The 20,366-nt window shown below is 34.6% G+C and overlaps 1 protein-coding gene across 8 annotated transcripts in view; it reads right to left on the minus strand.

The window, feature by feature from the left end:
* smash (smallish) overlaps positions 1-20,366 on the minus strand; it is a 357,582-nt gene that overhangs the window by 16,755 nt on the left and 320,461 nt on the right. For all 8 annotated transcript variants that reach the window (XM_083119143.1, XM_083119145.1, XM_083119146.1 and 5 more), the window contains 10 exons: positions 20,142-20,342; positions 18,586-18,731; positions 17,179-17,320; positions 14,274-15,326; positions 10,788-11,177; positions 10,013-10,153; positions 9,303-9,417; positions 7,586-7,818; positions 4,613-4,742; positions 3,102-3,262 (listed from right to left, as the gene is read on the minus strand). In XM_083119143.1, the coding sequence (XP_082975269.1) occupies positions 3,102-3,262; positions 4,613-4,742; positions 7,586-7,818; positions 9,303-9,417; positions 10,013-10,153; positions 10,788-11,177; positions 14,274-15,326; positions 17,179-17,320; positions 18,586-18,731; positions 20,142-20,342 (2,712 nt within the window). The remainder of the gene's footprint in view (positions 1-3,101; positions 3,263-4,612; positions 4,743-7,585; positions 7,819-9,302; positions 9,418-10,012; positions 10,154-10,787; positions 11,178-14,273; positions 15,327-17,178; positions 17,321-18,585; positions 18,732-20,141; positions 20,343-20,366) is intronic.

Raw genomic sequence — 20,366 nt, forward strand, 5'->3', positions numbered from 1 at the left:
AATATACCTTCATAAAAGAGGAATTCAGTGTGTAGGCACTATTCAGAGAAACAGAATACCAAACTGTTAATTTCTAAAGGACGAAGATATGAAGTAGCATCCTCGTTGGTTCTCTCAGGAGTTATGTGCAAATGTTGATTCTGTAGAGATCTCCACAGGATAATAGCAATGTTGCATTGCTTTCAACATTCATTGGTGAAGAACCCAAGCAATTAGTTCAGAGGTATGACAAAATGAAGAAGGAGCATATTCAGGTCCAATGTCCAGCAGTTGTGTCTGCTTACAACAAGCACATGGGAAATGTTGATCTCCTGGACAGTAACATACATAGGAACAATTTGTATCAAAATGAAATCTCGAAAGTGGTACTTTCGATTATTTTATCACCACGTGGACATTACAATTATAAATGCTTGGACTTTGCAGCAGAAAGTCCATACTAAAGCAAATGGGAATACTCTGACACAGATGCAATTCAGAGTCGAATTAGGAAACGCTCTGTGCAGAATTGGACCAAAGAGTCAAAAAAGAGGTAGACCAAGAAGTACTGACATTGGTGATGAATGGCGTGTAAAATACAAAGTAACTCTACCAAGTAAAGACATTAGAATGGACTTGCGTGGTCACTGGCCTCAATGGAAAGAGAAAAGGACAACTGCAGAGGATATACATATGTAGCCTGTGAAAAGTGTAAGGTTAATTTATGTTTCAACAAAGAAAAAAATGGCTTCAAGTCTTTCCATGAGTAGTGAGCAGGGTTTAATATGTCTGGACAGAAAATTATATGTAGCGAATTTTATCAAAAATATGTAATAATTATGTTATTTTACACTACATGTTGAACTGCAATGTATATGCAAAAGTAACTTAAACGCGCAGCTTTGCACATATGCAAAGTTCAATAAAATGTCAATAAAACATTAAATTTACAACACATAATTTTTTAAACTATTTTTTCAGTGATTCCAACATCACAAAAATTAACATAAAAAATTATCAGCTTAATACAAAAAAATGTGCATTTAAGGGTTAATACTGATCTGTGTTGAAACTTCAACTAGGAACCAAACTAAAGATCCTTCAATTACAATTCAATTTAGCTATACTGAGTTTCTTCTCCCATTTTTTCCCTCTTACATTATTGTATATTAATTTTATGTTGATAAGGTAAACGTTTTTTACAACGAAAATAGCATGCTAGCAATTAGGAACAGTAAAGTAAGCTGATACAAGAAACTATCAATATGTTATTTACAAATATATAGTAAATAATGATATAATGAAAGCATTAATAATTACTAATGTGAGAAGTAACCATGCAGTAATGATATTTACAAATGAGGAAAACAATTTGAAGGAGAAGAAGAAAGAAGATAATTTTGTTCAATAATTTAATGTGCTAATGCATGCAGAAGCATAATGCAAAATGCTCTTAAAATATGTTAGTAGCAAAATTCTATAGCCTACAATATATACAACTGTAATAAGTTGGGCTTATTATAAAATATATAAAAGGTACAAGTAATAGCTACTGCAACTCATTTTTCTGTCTAATATAATCGTAAATACATCAGAATTTGTACCTCAGAGGCAATGCAATACAAAAAATAAATGTATGGTTGCAGTGGGGATTTGTAGAATTCTAGGAGCCTATCTGAAGTTTATGCCAATATTTCATCAAGTAAAAGCCATGGTATTAGTGTTTCATCTCGACTTCAATTAATACTAGTTTTTCTTTAATCTTGTGTTTATGTATCCTACAATAAAATATTTAATGATTAACCTAACAAGCAGGATGAATGAAAACCAAGTCAAGAAAACAATACGGTATGTAGACCCCCCCCAACACACACACACGCAAGTTAGAAGTAAATATTAAATTAAATACATGTATTGCTACTTTCTTTTTTAGCTACACATCCTTTAAGTGGATTAAACCAAAAATTCTATTTGCACCTCTTCTAGTAACTATCTATTCAGAAATCAATTTTAAAAGTAAGTGACAGATTTGCACAGTAAATATTACTTGTTCCTTCTATGTACCTGAACCTGTTATACAATTTGAACTCTGTACATTTGAATGAACTAATATAATGTTAATGTCCATGTGTAAACATTTCTGGAAATAGTAATCACTCTGTACTACAATTTAAATATCATACTATGGAAAGTATAACCATTTTTAAAAATACACACATAAGAGTGATTTAGTTATTCAAGCATGATGCAATTATTACATTAATATTTTAACTATATTACAAATTTACACGACCATACATAATATATTAATAAAAATCCTCTTTAGATCTACTTTGGGGTTTCATTTCATTGAATAAGTTGACAAAATTCATTGAGTTAATTCTCCATAATAACACTACAACAAACTCTTACACTGTTATCACCTACAAAAACATACACCATACACATACCATAATTAATTGATACACTTTTAGGGGTGGGGGGATATGTGGAGAACTATACACCGGCATATAAACAACATCTAATTCTCAGAGTTTTGACAGAAACATGTTAAAATACGGCATGGTCTTGGCATTTGTAAGGTCATAAATAGAGCTCGCATTGAGCATGTTCAGGATATGTAAAACTTACATACTTTCTTTCAAATGGCACTAGTTGACAAATTAAAAATGTATCAATCATTTATGGATAGAGTTTGTTATGCATGTTTTTCTTGAGAATAATGCAATGTGACAAGTATGAGGTGGTCCAAGAACATTCCAGGGAAATTTCACACCAAGGACTGACCAATCGAATGCAGGCCTGTGCAGCCTGTCATGCAACTATGGGGTAAAACACTTATATTGTTTGGTTTGTCAGTGTGAAATCTCCCTTAATGATAGTGAATCTATCATATTACATCTCAAGTACTGAATTTCTTTATGTGAAAAAAAGTACCATCAGTTAGTGGTAAATAAAGTATCATATGTGAGGTACCAGAAGAACATACATACACAATGTAAGTGATTTGGCCATGAGGAAAAATGAACTATGCAAATACGTGAAAATGGATACAAATGAGCATAAAGAAAAAGCAGTATCCTAGCACATGCTAAAACCTCACTACAACCATCAAGTGTTACCTCCTGTTGTCTCAGTTGCTCTTCCCTTTCTCTCAACCTCATCTGCTCCATTCGACGAGCATCTTCCTCTTCTTGCTTCCTTCTCTCCTCTTCCACACGTTCTTTTTCAAGTTGAATCTTTTCTTCCTCCAGTTGCTTCAGTTTCTCTGCCAGCCTTTCACCTGCAAAAGGAAACAACCCACTGCTCAAAATGACCCAGTTTTCAAGAGACAAACAAACCAGAACTGAACTAGATTTGCGAAACAGCTTGTCCTGAAATATCTTGGTAACTGATACCTGAAACTTGGGTACATGAATTTCAGTCCCAGATTTGAATACCCAAATTTTGGTTCTGGATCTAGGTACCTGGTTCTTACTAGATCAGAACTGGGAAACTTGGATCCAGAAATTCTTGACCAATCTTACTTATAACTAGGAACCAGATTTAAAGCCACTAAAAAATTGCAAAATATGTGCACAAAAACACACAACTCAATCAAATCATCATTCAAAATATAATGCTTCCATACGATATTAACCCATAATTTCAAAGCATAAGCTGAAGATGGAACTATGCATTAATATATATAAGTACAAGTTACATATGGTTTTAAAAAAAAACTCTTGATTTTTTTTAAATAATAGAAGACTTTATTTATTTTATTTATTTAAACGTGGTTTTAAACTGTCGAGAACAGCTTTTCAGCCTTAGTACAGCAGTATTACAAAAAATCGATTCACAAGTTACAAGGTACCCAAAACCACAATATTGGACAAGAGAACATTTCAAAATATTTAGCAAACATAACCTAAAATTACAAAAATTTTAAAAATGCATTAAAAATATACAATTGATACATTTTGAACTATAAAACTATAAAGGAGTTCTTAAATAATTATCCTTGTATATAAGTTGAAAATTGCAGTTACTGTGGAGTAATAAAATTATTTTTAAGATTTTAGGCATTACTGCTGACATAGATAACACATCCACTTTATGCAGGGATGGTGTTAAAATTCTCCCACTTCAGGAATCGAACCGAAGTCTCCTGTGAGGTAGTCAGATGCTACACGAACTAGAACACAACAGCTCTATATTATTTTCCTGTAGTTTACGGTTATTACAAGCATAAGAAAACAGTTTTTTCTTTGTGACGTTTCAGGAGAACACACACTCCCTTCATCAGACATCTATTTTCATTTTGACTAAAGATACAGTTATAACAATGGTTAGCAATTTTTTAAACAAAAATAATCCGTTATATAACAACATCTATTATATAACAGATTCTTTTTGTTTAAAAAATTGCTAACCATTGTTATAACTGCATCTTTAGTCAAAATGAAAATAAATGTCTGATGAAGGGAGAGTGTGTTCTCCTGAAACGTCACAACGAAAAACTGTTTTCTTATGCTTGTAATAACCGTAACTACAGGAAAACAATTCTACAATGCAAGCAATGGGTACGTACAAGAAAAACTATTAGCTCTATATTAACAATAATATAAGCATATGCATTCCATATACTAACCAATAACATTATCTTCAGCATTTACATTATTATTATATTTCCATTGTTGCTCCTGTTCCATTATATCTAGTATTTCACGTTCCTTTTTCATTATGATATCTTCAGCAATATTTGCACTATTTTGGAAAGCCTGCAGAGAGAACAAAATGTTCTTAAGTATATATTCCATTGCTTAACAAAAGGAAAAAACCTGATTATTAAAATAATATTTAACATCTCTTGATATTAATAACACCGCATGCAGAAATATTAAATTTAGCCAGCTAGTAAGTAAGATCTGATATGTAGAATGCACATGCATATTTACAGTCAAAGGTTGTGAAATCTCATATTTATGTTTTGTTGATCCTTTGTTCAAATCAATAACTTGAAGTTGAATGCGACTCTTATGTGAACATTTTAATTAATATGTAAACTATTTTTAAAGATGCAAATTTCCATATTAAATTATACGTATTATTACCATGGTTAAAAATGTTATTATACAATAATAAATATTATAAACTAACAAAAATAAATTTTATTCGATATAATAATTATTATTATTTTTATGTAAATGGGGGAGACTCGATCCACCAAACGAGTGAATTCAAGCAAAACTATTTTCAATTATTTCTTTTCCATTTTATGCAGTTAGTATGTGAAATGCATTGTGATACGAGGGTCACTATTTATATTTTGAGCCTAACAATGAAAAAACAGGAATTTGGCATTGAAAACTGCTTTATTGTTTTTCGAAGTATTCTCCTTTATGGTCAATACACTTTTGCATTCGTTCGAACCATTTGTCAAAGCAGTTTTTCCAATCTTCTTGAGACACCTCCATAATATGGTTTTTGAACGCATCAACGGCGTCTTCCGCCGACGAAAATCGTTGTCCACGCAATTTATTCTTGACATTCGGGAACAAGAAGAAGTCATTGGGTGCCAAATCAGGACTGTACGGTGGATGACCCATCAATTCGATTTTTTGACTGTTCATAAAGTCGGTTGTTAGACGAGATGTGTGACAGCTGGCATTGTCTTGATGAAGAATCATCCAACGGCGTTTGTTTGTTTTCCGTATTTGACCGAAGACCTCTGGCAAACAAACTGTTGTGTACCATTCAGAGTTGACCGTTCTACGTTCCTCTAAAGGTACAGTTGCCACATGACCAGTTTTCCCGAAAAAAACAGGCGACCATTTGTTTCAATGTGCTTCGAGCGCGAACAACTTTTGTTGGATTGGGTTCATCTTGAAACACCCATACAGTCGACTGCTGTTTACGTTCCGGCTCATATGCATATATCCATGATTTGTCACCTGTTACAATCTTATGTATGTCTTTTGAAGCACCACAATTGTATTTATTGAGCATTTGTTTGCACCAATTGACGCCAGCGTCTTTTTGAGTTTTTGTCAAATTGTGTGGGATCCAACGAGAACATACCTTTCTCACAGCTAAATGATCATGTAATATTTTATATATGCTGGTGGAACTAATGCCTATGGTTGCCTCAATCTCACAGTATTTCACATGACGATCTTGCAGTATTAGGTTTTGCACAGCATCAATGTTTTCTTGAACAACAACTGATTTTGGATGACCTTCGCGAATCTCGTCGGTGAGCGAATGGCGGCCACAATTAAATTCGTTATACCAGCGTTTCACAGTGGCAAAGGATGGAGCTTCATCGCCAAATGTGGAAGTAAGTTGATCGATGCACTCTTGTCTTGATAATCCACGTCAAAAATCGTAAAAAATCATCGCACGAAAATGTTCACGAGTTAATTCCATTTTATTGTTGTCGCGCAATCTCCAAGGCAACATAAACAACACAAATGAAGCTATTGACAAAACATTTGAAGTACGTTATGGTCAATAATGCCAGACGATTCCGTGCAAACGTCAAATCGCGCCTAACTTCAATCAGTGTTGCCAAGGCTCAACATATAAATAGTGACCCTCGTACTAACTTTTGCACGTCTTGTTCAAGAAAAGGCTTTATATGTTATGGTGGATTTTTTTTCATAAAGATTGTTGTGTGACCTCTCACCTACAACTGTAATTATTAGAATTTGTTCTTTGGATGAAATGGTAGAATATAACATTCTTCCTGTATATTTCACTCATTCATGGCCTCCCCGATGGCGCAGTGGTAGCGTCGTCGCCTTGTAATCAAGGGGTCCCGGGTTCGATACCCGGTGGAGGCACAAGTGGTTCGGATCCCACTTTAAACTGTAGGTCCAGTCCCAATTAGCCTTACTGTGCATAAAGTGGACTTAAAACAACAAATCAATCAATCAATCACTCAATGTTTTTGATCCAATGTATTTTTACTTTGATTTTTCTGTTCGAATAGTAAATAAATTAACTTTATTTCTGTTCTTAACAATGAGAGTAACAAACTTTTGGCTTTCTTGTATCTTTACATGAATGATGTCAATTTCCAGGGGGAAGGGTCTACCGACCCGTTTGACCTCCCCTCTCGATGTCCATGCATGCTCCCTTCATCAGATATTAATTTTTAGTTGATTCTACAATGCAAAACGTACATAGAAAAAATATAAAATAATAATAATATTAACAACAACAATAATTGATGAATATAGCAAGAAAAGAAAAACAAAAGTAAAGCATGAACAAAGAAGTACAGTAGATGTTCTTCTGTATCAAGGTTCCACTACTTCATGCCATTAGAATGTTTGCTTTCATTGATAATTATGAATTAAAATATTATATTTAAAATACCACCATCTAACTCAATAGATTAATATGTGGCAGAACATGTCCAATGAAAAGAATACAAAAATGTTCCTTATAGTGATTGAACCTTTCATCACTCAGCATTTTGACATATCTTCACTTGTCTCTCTCTTCAATATTTTCATGAAAAATGAATGTGTAAATAGTGTAAAAGTAGGCTTTAATTACTGTTACTATAGGTGCTACCCCATGGAAAATCTGCAAGCACTTTTGTTTAATTGCATACCTTGCTGAGTTCTTCATCATTTACATGTGTTGCACTGTTGTCTGCAATGTTTGCTGTATTCCATAATTCATCTCCATGGTTTCTGTCCAGCTCCACCCCAGAGTCTCGGCTTTCTGTTGTCTCACCTTGGTTAGAATCAGTCTCAGAAAACACCTGCTGGTACATCTGTTGCTCCAACCGGCGTTCCTCTTGCAAAAGGGTTGCCATGTCTGGAGGAGGTGCCATGCTCAGCTCTAATTGAAAGAAATAACAAATGTGCATTAACGTAACATGCATTTTAGTAACAAGTTACTTGTAACACTTCTTCATGCAACTGTAACAAGTTACTTGTAACACTTCTTCATGTAACTGTAGCAAGTTACTTGTAATGCTTCTTCATGTAACTGTAACAAGTTACTTTGTGCAATGAGTAACAGCAATTGCACGACTTTTTTTTTCAGGTAACAAAATTCCCAGCTACTTTTCTCTATACTTCAATAGTAAAAAAATAGGAACAATATATATACATTTGAAAAGGAAATGTTCACACTGCTTGGTCAACACTGAACCTGAACTGCTTGCACCCCTTTTAATTAGTGCTCATCTTGGGTGCAGTTGGTTCCAGGTTCAAATATTAGAGAAGGAGCTCCTAAATTTGTGTTGACCCAGCATAATGAGGACAATTGGGACTATTTGAAACCAATAGTAGCAGATTCCAGTCTTGAAAGCCAAGAAACAGCAGCGACGGGACACAATGAGCTCACTAAGAACTAAATAACAATAAATGCACATGAAACTACAAGAAGGATACAGAGTTCGAACATAATGTTAAGAATATTAGTATAAGTAACCACCTCCAGAGATCTATGGATTATTACATTAACCTATATGCACATAAAAGTCAGGAACATGTGCATCATTTGTAAGTAATACTATCCTGTTCTTCCTATGGGGAGAAGGGGAAGGAGTATTGACATTTAAAAAGCTTGTGGAAAAAACATGTGGAAAGCATGAAAAATTAATCACATGAAGCTCGAAATCAATATAAATTACTCCAACTGAATGAGTAGAATAATAAATTGTTGCATCGCATTTGTTTCAACAAAATATGCACTTGTGTTAATGTTGACTGAATATGTAACAAATGTTAATAGTCTGAAAACAGAATTTCAACCAGCATGAACATGGTGACTGGAAACACACAAAAAAATGTATATTGTATAATCATGGAAGAATTGATAAGGAAATAATAAAAAAGAGATTAATTTACTACCATTGCTTCCCATTATGTTGATTCTTGTGAACACACTTCTGTGCTGATATTACCTGAATCTTACAATAAATATTAAAATGAAACATGAAAGAAGTAACCAATGTGTAAAATTCATTGCATTTTGGCTCAATGAACTTTGGATGATTAATTCAATGGTTACTGCCCTATACTATTTCAGGCAGTCCATCCCACCTTTCCGCAATGGCTGTATGAGGAAAATATAAATTATAAAACATGCTAAAATAACTTCAGATACAATGAGGGATAGAATATGTTCTTACATCTGTTGATAATTTATACAAGTATAATAAATGGCATACATAGGGAAAGATCACATAAAAAGGTACAAGAAAATATTAAAACTGAATTAAGCATCTAAGACTAAGTTTTCAGATGGCTTGAATTCTTTAGACACTTTTAAGCCATTTTTTATTAAAACATATACTTTCTAAATTATCAACATACGTTGCTCTAGATAGCTGTCATCACTGTGATCTTCAATTCCCAAGAAGTCAGAACGCTTTCTTCTAATTTCTTTCTTCAGTCTTTTCGTGCTTTCCATGCGCTTCACGCTGCATTCCTGAAAAAAAAAAAAAAAAAAAGGAAAAGATAAATATAGATAACCTCAGATAAAAAAAGTTTTCAATGTTATCAACATCATCTCACTTTCAAATATTGAAATATAATTCTTACAGATGGGGCACATTAATAAGTACTCGGTCAGTATTGGATATTCTTTTACATATCAAATATTTTTATAAATAGCTTCAACTTAGTGCAAATTCTGTCATTTTGTCATTATTTTCTCAAATGAAAATAAAAAGTCATTTCAATTGTCCTCGCAATGCTGAGTTAACCTGGAACTGCTTGAATGGCTGCTATATATATTAATTAAGAAAGCAAATGAACCATTCAGGTTCTTCATAGAAAATTTGAAATTTTATAATCGATTGGTAGAATATCAGTTATCAATAACAGTAAATTTTATATTGGAATTTCATTGTATCGATAAAATTTAATATCAGTCTAATCCTATTGACACGAGTTCTGATATCAATCTGAATTGTTGTAACCATATATTAGGTTCTAATCAGATATATAATCTGATGTCTCTTACACAACAATTCTTTTATACAGGATACATATTTGAAAAATAAACAAAGCTCAAAACTTACAGGAACATCATCTTCCAAGTCAACTGGTGGTGGAGGAGGTTTTTCCTTTGGTGGTTCTGCTGTGGTTGTTGTTGGCAAGTCAAGAGGAAATGCAAGCCCAGGTACAAAACCAACATCAGTTGTCAGTGGAATATTTGGAATCTAGACATAAAAAAAAAACAACTGAAAAGCCTATCTCTCAGTGAAAGTAAAACCTAGTACTATTACAAAAAATAATTCAACATGGCATGCAATTAGAAGAAATTTCTAGTTAGTTTCTTACACCAAAAGGTAAGACTATGAACTAGCCTGCATGTGGTATGAAATGTTACATGTATCAATGTGCAAATTAATACTTCATGCATGTAGTATCACTTATATGGTAATGTTCACACAGGTGCCTCCCTGATGGTGTAGTAGTAGCGCCGTCGCTTTGTAATCAAAGGGTCACGGGCTCAATACCCGGTGGAGGCACATAGTGGTTTGGATCCCACTTTAAAACTGTAGGTACAGTCCCGATTAACCTTACTGTGCATAAGGTGGATTTAAAACACCAACTCAATCAATCAAAGGGTCCACACCTTGACTCCTCTTCAAATCTCAATTCTTGAACCTTGCATCATGTAAAATGAATAAACCCCACTGTACTGAAAATCTATTTGGTTTTCTAAGTAAATACTCATGTAACGGATAAATTTCTATGAAGTTCTTGTCAACTAACTGAAAGTCATTAACTTAATATAACGTAATATAAAGTAGCAGCAAACTATAGTAAGAAATGGCGCAAAAGTCTTACCAGATCAGAGTTGATTCCCAGAATAATATCATTATTCTTATCTTGAACACTTGCATTAAGCTGAGGCAACCCTTTGGTTTCAGGTGGGTTATCAAGGAATACAGAATCATCCTGCAAGTGGGCTTCCATAACCTCTTCACTTCTCTTCTCCTGAGGAACATTGTTGCTGGAATTTTGCACAATTAGCTCTTCAACTGCAGACTGAACTCCGCCACCCATTGCTGGATGACTGCTAACTTCTGCATTATGCTGTTGTGTGAGAGTTTCACTTTGAACTTCTGAAACTTTGCTTTCCAAAGGAATAATTTCTGCTTCTAGTGAATCCAACTGGGCTAAAGGCATAGTTTTTACTGGAGTCTCCTTCTTGAGTACATGATTTTCCTCTGGTTTCTGCAAATATTAAGTGTTTTGTTAATGCAATTTTTCATCATGAAATAAAATATTAAACTCTTAATTTTTTAAAAATACATGTAATTCTGAAATGGAATGTGACCATGGAAACTTAATATTTTGATATCAGCAAAGTAATTAATATTCTCAGTTAATACAGATTCCAAGTACAGTAACATAAAGCATACAATATAAGAAAATAGTTCACTATTTTAACATATTGGAAATTACACAACTTTGAAATATGCTTGTTTTAACTATATAACTATACAATTTGTCTACATACAAGTAAACTACAAACAGTTAGAGAAAGACACACGTATTTCACAGACAAGAACTCCATTAATAAATTAAATGAATATATTAGGTTTACTGCCATGTAATAATATGTTTTGTTGTATATTAGTTGTTCTGTAATAGTTTATTTTATAGCAAGATTATGTACAACTCTGCTAGTCAATTTTCTTTCATTTCAACACTACTAGCTGTCAGCATTGCGAGGCCTGTCTTCCTTATACTTGTAGATTTGAGACATATTGGGGTATCTTCATGTCATGTCAGATATAAAATGTACTACAGATCATTGAAGTCTGGCAGTCTCCAAAAGCATTTGGAAGATTCCTCGAGTCAATAACATTAGTTGTTGTCTATAAATGTGTAATATTCATGGCATCATAAGGCTATTTTGTGCAGCAAATATCTAGATAATGGGGAATGCAATGGATACGAAAATTCACCAATTCTCTAAGAGAAATTCTAAGCTGATCTCGTAATTTTTCAGAATTTAAAATATTAGCATGTCATCATTTCATCTATAGCATGAACATAACAAATTGATTGTATTTATCTTCAGGATACTGATCTGACAGTTTCATACATTAAAAATGTTTATGTTGGAGCTCCTCAAAGAACAAATTTAATAATGAGATAAAAGTTCTCGCACTGTATGAAGATAGGCGGTGCCTGACCAGTGAGCCTTCAATGGAGGAAGTGTGGGCTTGCCAAGTCCACTAAATTTCAGAAGGGTCTCTGCATCTGGTTGTTTTTCTGGCATTTTTGTAAAACAAAGCACTCTCTCACCATGGATGCACTATCCCTATTTAACCATAACTCCCTCCCTCCCCCTGCCACAGGCCTTCTGGTTGAGAAAAGGTTAGATATTTGAACGGTGTCATTCACTGTCTCTCTGAAAACAAATTACTGTTGCCTCTGGTTTGGGTAAAAAAAAAAGGGGGTCCTGCTATTTTCCCACCTTCCTGCATTGAACTCACCAGAATGAAAACTGCAAGACTTCTACTGCAGTGTTACAGCACAAAAACAGTTTGTCACTTTGAGTGAATTTTGTGAATTGAGCGATAGAAAGAACTTAGTATATTAGAGAAAACATGATGTGCTTATTCAAATTTTCGGCAAAGTAATATATATTTTCACAAATTATAATAGTATACAAACTCAGGAAGAGTGTGTTGTACTATTACACTTTGGATGATGTAGATGGCAACCTTGTCAAGTCATCTGCGAGGTAAGTTATAAATGGATAATTTCATCTGCCACCTTGTTATCAGTACAGAATGCATCGGTGATTTGCTCTTACGAAAGTTACAGAATTGGAACATTGATTGATTGAATAAAAAGTCTGGGTGCGTCGGCATTTTTCACCCTTCAATGTATGCAGGAAAATATCCCCTTACATAAAATTCTTACTTAAAAAAGTTAAAACAAGGGGTGTAAAACTCCCTTTGGGAAAAATTAAATGTGCAAGATTGTAAAGGACCTGCACAAGACAAACAAAGCACATTAAAAAGTAAGAATATACTAAAAGCTTCCTCACAGTCAGTGGAAGGGACCAGCTCTTACAAAAAATCTCAAAATTTGATAAAATACTTTTGTTATTGCCCAACAGGAATGAAAGAGAGCTAGGAAGATTAAAAGTCTGTCTGAGGAAAGCAAAATTTGCACATTCAAGAAGAATGTGCCGTATACTTAAATTAACATTACAAACACGACACATTGGAGGCTCCAGCCCTTGCAGCAAGTGGCCATGGGTTGATGGCTGTGTCCAACATGCAGTCGAGTGTGAAGAACTTCTTCTCGACGAGAGGGACGGGACAAGGAACGCCATGCACCTATGGTGGGCTTAATAGCGTGAAGCTTGTTCCCTCTTACAGCATCCCACTCTTCCTGCCAAGTGTCAAGAAGGCAACAATGAAAAACATTCTGTAAGTCCCTAACTAGCAGAAGGTGGACAAGAACATTGCCATCTGCATCAGCAGACTTGGTGGCAGCATCCGCTGCTTCGGCAGAATTTGAACAGCCACATCTTTTATTCCAAAGCTTTGCACTTCAGTTACAAGTGGATAACGAGATGGGTGGATAGCTGGATTAGAGAATGGAACTGAGCCAGTTATCTACATTCATTCTGTACCAACAACAGCATGTTCATACACAACAAAGCACAAAGAAACTGTTAAACACAACAGTATTCCAAATCACTCTGCAACGTATGTTACTAAATTCAAAATTTGTAAAAACGGAGAAAGTAGATGCCAAATTAATGTCACTGTTGATACTATGATATTCCATGTGTGAATATATGAGTGTGAGGGTGTGTGGTATACAAGAAAAGAAATGAACAAGAATATGAAACTTAAGTGACAACTGAAGATCCTATTCTAAGTACAAACAATAAAACTGTTAGTCACCTGACATACAACTTTGACAGAACTCTGAAGAAGTGTTATTATGAAGAAACAGTAAAGAAAGAGACGACATTAGAAACATTAAACCTTTTGTGAAACACATATGATGCTGACACACACTTATCTAAGATTCTATAGTGAGTTGTTCACCAAAATATGAAGTATATGTGATTAGGACAAGTGTACTGAAACATGTTAACACACCACTACACAAAAAAAGACCAACAGAAAAACATCTGACCTTGAATTCGCTCGAAGACTCAAGAATGAAGAAGGAAGTGGGTACTGAAGACTTTTCAACCTCCAACTTTTCAAAGACCTCAATGACAGTTTTACGTTTCTCTGCTTGAATTTGCTTCTTAATCTTTCTCTCAAGAACAGGAAAGTTAACACTTACTGTAGCTGGCAACACTTCCTCACGGGTGCACGATGTTTCTTCCTGAGGCATAGAGAGAGCCTGTGCTACATCCACGAAGGCAGTGGAGACTTCCTTTCTAGCACTCTCATCTTGCTTTACCACTTGAATCTCCAAGTCGATGATCTGATCATCGCCTTCACGGTGCGATGTGCAGTTCGATATTTTCATTTCATTTTCGCTTGCAGAAGGGCTCTTCAGGGGTTCTAGCATTGAGCTGCCATGCACTTGTTCGATGTCATCATGAAGGCCTAGTAGATCGTCAACGGTATGAGAGCATTTGTCAGAAGGAAGATTCTGCGTGGCATCCAAATTGTCAATGCTCTGATCTCTTTCGAAGCCATCGCTTCGCGAGAGCTGGCTATCATCATTAGTAGTTAAGGATGAGGCTTGACTTTCAACTTCCAAGCTGTCCAGCGATCTTGGTGTTTGGCGGGACTCATACATATCATCGGTGCTACTAATGGATGATCCATCAAAGCCGTTAGTAAACCTGTTATCGAAATTTTGATTCATCGATTCACCAGAATTGCCGTTCATTGGTTTGTTGTTCTCCACAGGAGAATCTTCGTTCTCGGATGATGATAACTGATCCCTGGATGAATTCGATTTGTGAGCAATGTGCTTGGGTGGTTTGACATCTTTGCTATCCATACCACTTCTCTCGAACAGCTCCCTTCGTTTCAGCACATCTACGCTCTGCACTTTCACGCCGCTGCGCTGTACACTTTTCTCTGCGTGATGTTCAAATGCAGATAGTCTCTCTTCTATCTTAGAGCCTCGTTTCACACTGACTCGACATGGTTCACTTGCTCTGCGTTTCGAATGTCCGTTTGACAACACTGAGTTTGCCTTGTCCTTTGAGTCACTATCACTAGTTCGCAACTTCGACTTCACGTGAGCTTCTGCGTAATTTACATAACTCTGGATCGCTCGTTCGTATGTGTATTCTTCTGATGAGGAGTCATGTCCGTTCACGCCATTTTCTCCATTCTCTTTCTTTCCATTCTGTGCTTCATGGTGATTGTCATATTCCTGGAAGAAATAAAAACGAAATAAGTGAAACAGAGAGATATTGACTGGTTAGAAAAAGTATTGAACAAAATATATATTGATAGTTGCCATGTTTTCAACCTTAGTAACTACTGGCTACTTACTGCTTAGCGACATCAACCTTTATTTACCGAAAGCTTATTTATGGGGTAATTGTGTTGATGAATTAAACCAAACAAAAACGACCATTGTTAAAACTGAAATCCTGGAATCATTAATACTGAATATTAACCTTAAGAAAAACTTTCATTTTTACTTTCAAATCATGAAAAGAAAAATTCAAATTTCTGAGTTTTCATTTCCCAAATTGTCAACGGTACACAGATGTACTTTGATATACAGGTGTGTGTATATTACAATATACAGGCATGTATATTACAATTAATAGAATCCTAAGCAAGTGGGATCATATTTTTTTGTTTTCAAGATTACCTCTTAATTAATTACAATATTTGAACACCTTTTAGAGACACTGCAACTTTTCTTAACAATATCTCATGGTAGCTGTTTGATACATCAAACTATTATGAACAATGAGGGGAAAAAGAAGATTAATATACTAGACTCATGTTTTCAAAAATAAGCAAACTTGCTGTGGATTTCTCTCATCTGTAGAAACATACTGTAAAAGTTATTATGTAAAATATCATGATAGAACCAAGTCCTATGCAAATTGACAAAACTAATGAGTGTAGCTTTCTTTACTACAAGGTATGTTGAATATATAACAAGAATTTTGCGAGAAAATCTCCAGCAATATGTCCATGAAAACAAAACTTCGCATGTTTGTTCTACTTGTTGCATCACTGTACATGAGAGGTTGGGTTTCAGAAAAGTCTCCACCAACATGGGTCTATACCATTTGATGCAAGAATTGAAAGATCCACGTGTGGATTCTCATAATCTTCTAGAATGTTACAGAGTTGAGGCTAACAACTGTATTCATTCAATAGACACTGGAGGTGAGTCTTGGATCTATCATTCTTACCCTGAAACCAAAAGAGCCACCATGGAATATCGCCATCCATCTCTCTCAGATCCAAGAAAGTGAGACTGTGGCCATATGCAGGAAAAGACAGGTTGACTGTTTTTTTGGAACAGAACCAAAGAAACGACTGTGCACAGTGTTTCTTATATTGTTATGTTGCAGGATCGTTTCAAGCCATTAGCAAGACATAAATGTCTTGGGCTTGCTTTCACTGGCATTTGCTTCCGCCCCACTGCTGCAACTGTTTAGACCATTGTTGACTTTCAAATGGTTGTTATCCCACACCCTTCTCACTCTCTGAACTTAGCCCCTAGTGATTAATGGCTCATCAGACTTCTTAAGGAGGTTCTTTCTGGGAACAACTCATAGCTGATGAAGAAGTTCACCAGATAACACACTCCTAGTAGACAGCAACCAAAAGATTTAATTCTAAGGACATTGACTCACTGGTTGCATGTTAGTAGATGTGCATCAATAGACATGGGGACTATATTGAAAAATAAAATCAATCGAACAACGATGTTCAATTGTCGGGACTATATTGAAAAATAAAATCAATCAAGCAACTATGTTCAATTGTGAGGATCGCTATTGCAAAATTCTAGTTACATATCGAACATGTCTTGTATAACAGCATTTGGTAATTATGCTAGGTAGGTGACTCTGCTTGTATTCATACATTCAAATTAAAGTCATGCCTTTCGAACAAAATATTATTTGTAAGACCACAGGATAAGAAAGATAAGAAAATTGTTATGGCCACAGCTGCTGAATAAAATTCAAAGCTGCATTTTAACATGTATGTTGTGCTAGTAAAGAAACATATTAATATAAAGGAATGCTTACTGTGTTGTTGTCCTCACTAGTCGAGTGATAATCTTCGCTTATACTGCTTTTCCCACTGGAAGTTCCGATTCCAAGGTCGCTGAGATCATTACCATCATCATCCAAATAGATAGGCAAGCTGACTTTTCTCCCTCTGGAGTATCTATCAAGAAACATACAAAAATTACAACATTTCATAATTTTATGCAAATAGCAACAAAGACTTTCAATAAACAGTTACAATGAAAGCTTACAAGTTTCATCATCAACACGGCAAGTGTGCAGTGCAACCTCCACTGAGTCAAAGTTTCAACCATTTATAAAACTGTCAGAAGATCATCTACAACCAGGTCACTTCCAGGAATGATGATGATATCCTGATGATCATATAACTCAGAGGCTGAGTACATTGAGTGAATGATCCACACTTTCACCAGCACAAGTTTCAAGTTTAAATCATTCATCTTTATTGTTCCATTTAACCCAAAGAGACACAATAAGAAAAATTCAATTATATATGGCCAATTCCATTGTTATGCCATCTTGGTTGAGCACATTAAGTGGTAGACTTTTGGACTTGCCACTGAGGTTCTCAGGTTCAAATCCCAGCCTGGGTAAGGGTGTTATTTGTGAGTGTCCCTTCATCAATTTCATCTCATCATCACTCATCCTCATTGTAGCAATTAGCCAAAAGTGGCAGAAAAGTGTCACAAATAACAAAAATACAAATACAAATTTTACTGTCATAGACACAACATAATATCTTGCAGTTTTTAACTAATTCCCTGTTCATGAATATCAATGTCAATAAAGAAAGCACATTTTATAAAGCATGCCATTGATGCCCTTTACCAAGATTAATATTAAATAATACAAGTCACCTGGAAGTACTTAAAGTGATAAAGAAAACACTGCACATTCCTAGATAAATGTGAAAGTTATTATCTTATCTCAGCAGAAATATGTTTTTGTGCTAATGTTCTTTGCACTGTAGATGAAGATATTATCAAAACAAAAATGTTAGATGGATCTCTGAATTGCTCAACTTAAAAATAAGAACTTGACATATCACACTTTAGAAGATAACTGAAATTCTCTTTCTCCTATCACTATTTAGCTTTAAAACATGCAATTTAATATATTTATCTTCAAGTATTTATTCTTTAAGCACATGAACTGATGATATTGAGTGTATGTCTGTGCAAAGGACATGTCACATGATCAGGATCTAATATATATATTTATATACAATGAATGGGTGAATTTGTGCTCCTCTTTCTTCTCCAATGATGATGTGACCTAGGTCACAAAATATCAATGTATTTATTTTATTGTGGTAAGTGTTTACTGTCTCCTTCATCATTTGTATTTATCCGCCCTCCTGGCACCTTATATATAATATAGAAAATGTAACATAGAATATCTCACCTTTCCTCCATCATTTCATTAAATGTTTTACTCTTTCGCCGGGCTCGAAGATATGCTTCTTCTTCTTCAAGTTTCTTGACTTCTGTTACTCGTTCAATTATTGATTCCTGTCGTTTTCGTCTACTGCTTTTCCAATTGTCCAAATTCTGAAAATATTAATAGTGTTGTTAAATAAAATTATTACAATACAATTATTATAATTACATTTTTAATATAGCACAATGCCTAAATTAGTACTTAAAAAATAATGGCCATATTTGCCTACTAAAGATAACTTGAGCACTCGAACATATGGAAGTAGATAGCTGACACTTCAATTTTCAAGCAGTTATAATCTTCATCTGACTACACGGTCCAAGAACTTTAATAATGAATATACAAACAGATAAACAACCTACCGATAACATTGATATCTTGCTCAAATTTATTTCTCGGCATTCTTTTTACATCAGATATTTTCATGTCATTTAAGTCATGTGGTACTTATCTAGGGGGGAACCCCAAAATTATATAGCTTGAGAAAATTCTACTAAAAAATAATTACGTTTCTGCTATATATAAGAAATTGCATGACAGAATTACATATGCATTATTCACATCAAATGCCAAGTAGAATACAAATAAAACCAATAAAATTATCAGCGTGTACGAAAAGTGAATGTTTGTTCTTTGTGTACTCCTTAATATTCTGAAGAAAAATCAGGGAAATGTTTATTCTCATATTATTGTAGATTGATAGTATATCTACATTATGCACCTCATTACATCTAATGCAGCAGACAATGAAAGACCGCCTCTACCAAATATGATATTCTTTCCAAATTAATTATTAGGTGGTCGACAAATTTGGCACAATTAAAAATGAATAAAATTGAATGAAATATCTGTATCTTCTCCCATCTTACCTTTATATCAACTCGTGTAAGTATAATGCACATCTTGATAATGATCTAATTCCTGTGTTTGTATCTTATAAATCAATCACTTCTTCCACCCACCAATCCATAAAGATTAATATTCTGCCCACATTTAATTTCAACTTGTTTAGTGGAATGGCATTGGAACTTATCACATTTGCACAGATTACATCTGGATTTTATGCTTAACTATGAAATCTCATTGTGACAATATTAACATAATTTTTCAGCTAGCCCAAAAGAGAAACAATGCAATGTAAATGAGATAAAGGCTCGGATGGACCTTTGGCATGCGAATGGGCGAATTTTTTCACATTTTCACAAATGTGTACTTTTTACCTTTCCAAAGCTCTATAGAAACCATGACAAGCGTGTAAGGTGATTAAATGTTATTTTTTTCGCGGTAAGAAGGCTTCACAAATCTGTTTGCCAGATTTTTTTCTCAGAGTATACCGCATGATGACATCAAGTTTAATATTATCCATTACAATACACATTAATTACCCACAAAATGCAATAATATTTGTTAAAAAAAAACTGCTACCCAGCACACAGAGCATGCTTCATTTTCATTTTAATAGGTTATTTAATCACAAAACCATGGCACTACCATTCTTTATAAGAATGGTTACAACCTACCGATTGCCATTCTTCAGCTTCGTCCTTCGTTTTCTCTTGTACTTTCTTCACTTCCTCTACTTTCTTCAGCTGCTCCTGGGCAGATTTGTACAGGTGGCATGGCTGTATCTTTACGAACTGCATAGGGTTGGAGGCAGGTTTGGGAGATGTTACTTTAGTTACACGAGTAGGTATGAATTCGGCACTACCTTCTTGTGATATCTGAAAGTAGAGAAAGAAAAGTTA

The sequence above is a fragment of the Lepisma saccharinum genome, chromosome 3 (genome assembly GCF_977018435.1).
Source record: "Lepisma saccharinum chromosome 3, izLepSacc3.1, whole genome shotgun sequence".
Classification (NCBI taxonomy): domain Eukaryota; kingdom Metazoa; phylum Arthropoda; class Insecta; order Zygentoma; family Lepismatidae; genus Lepisma; species Lepisma saccharinum.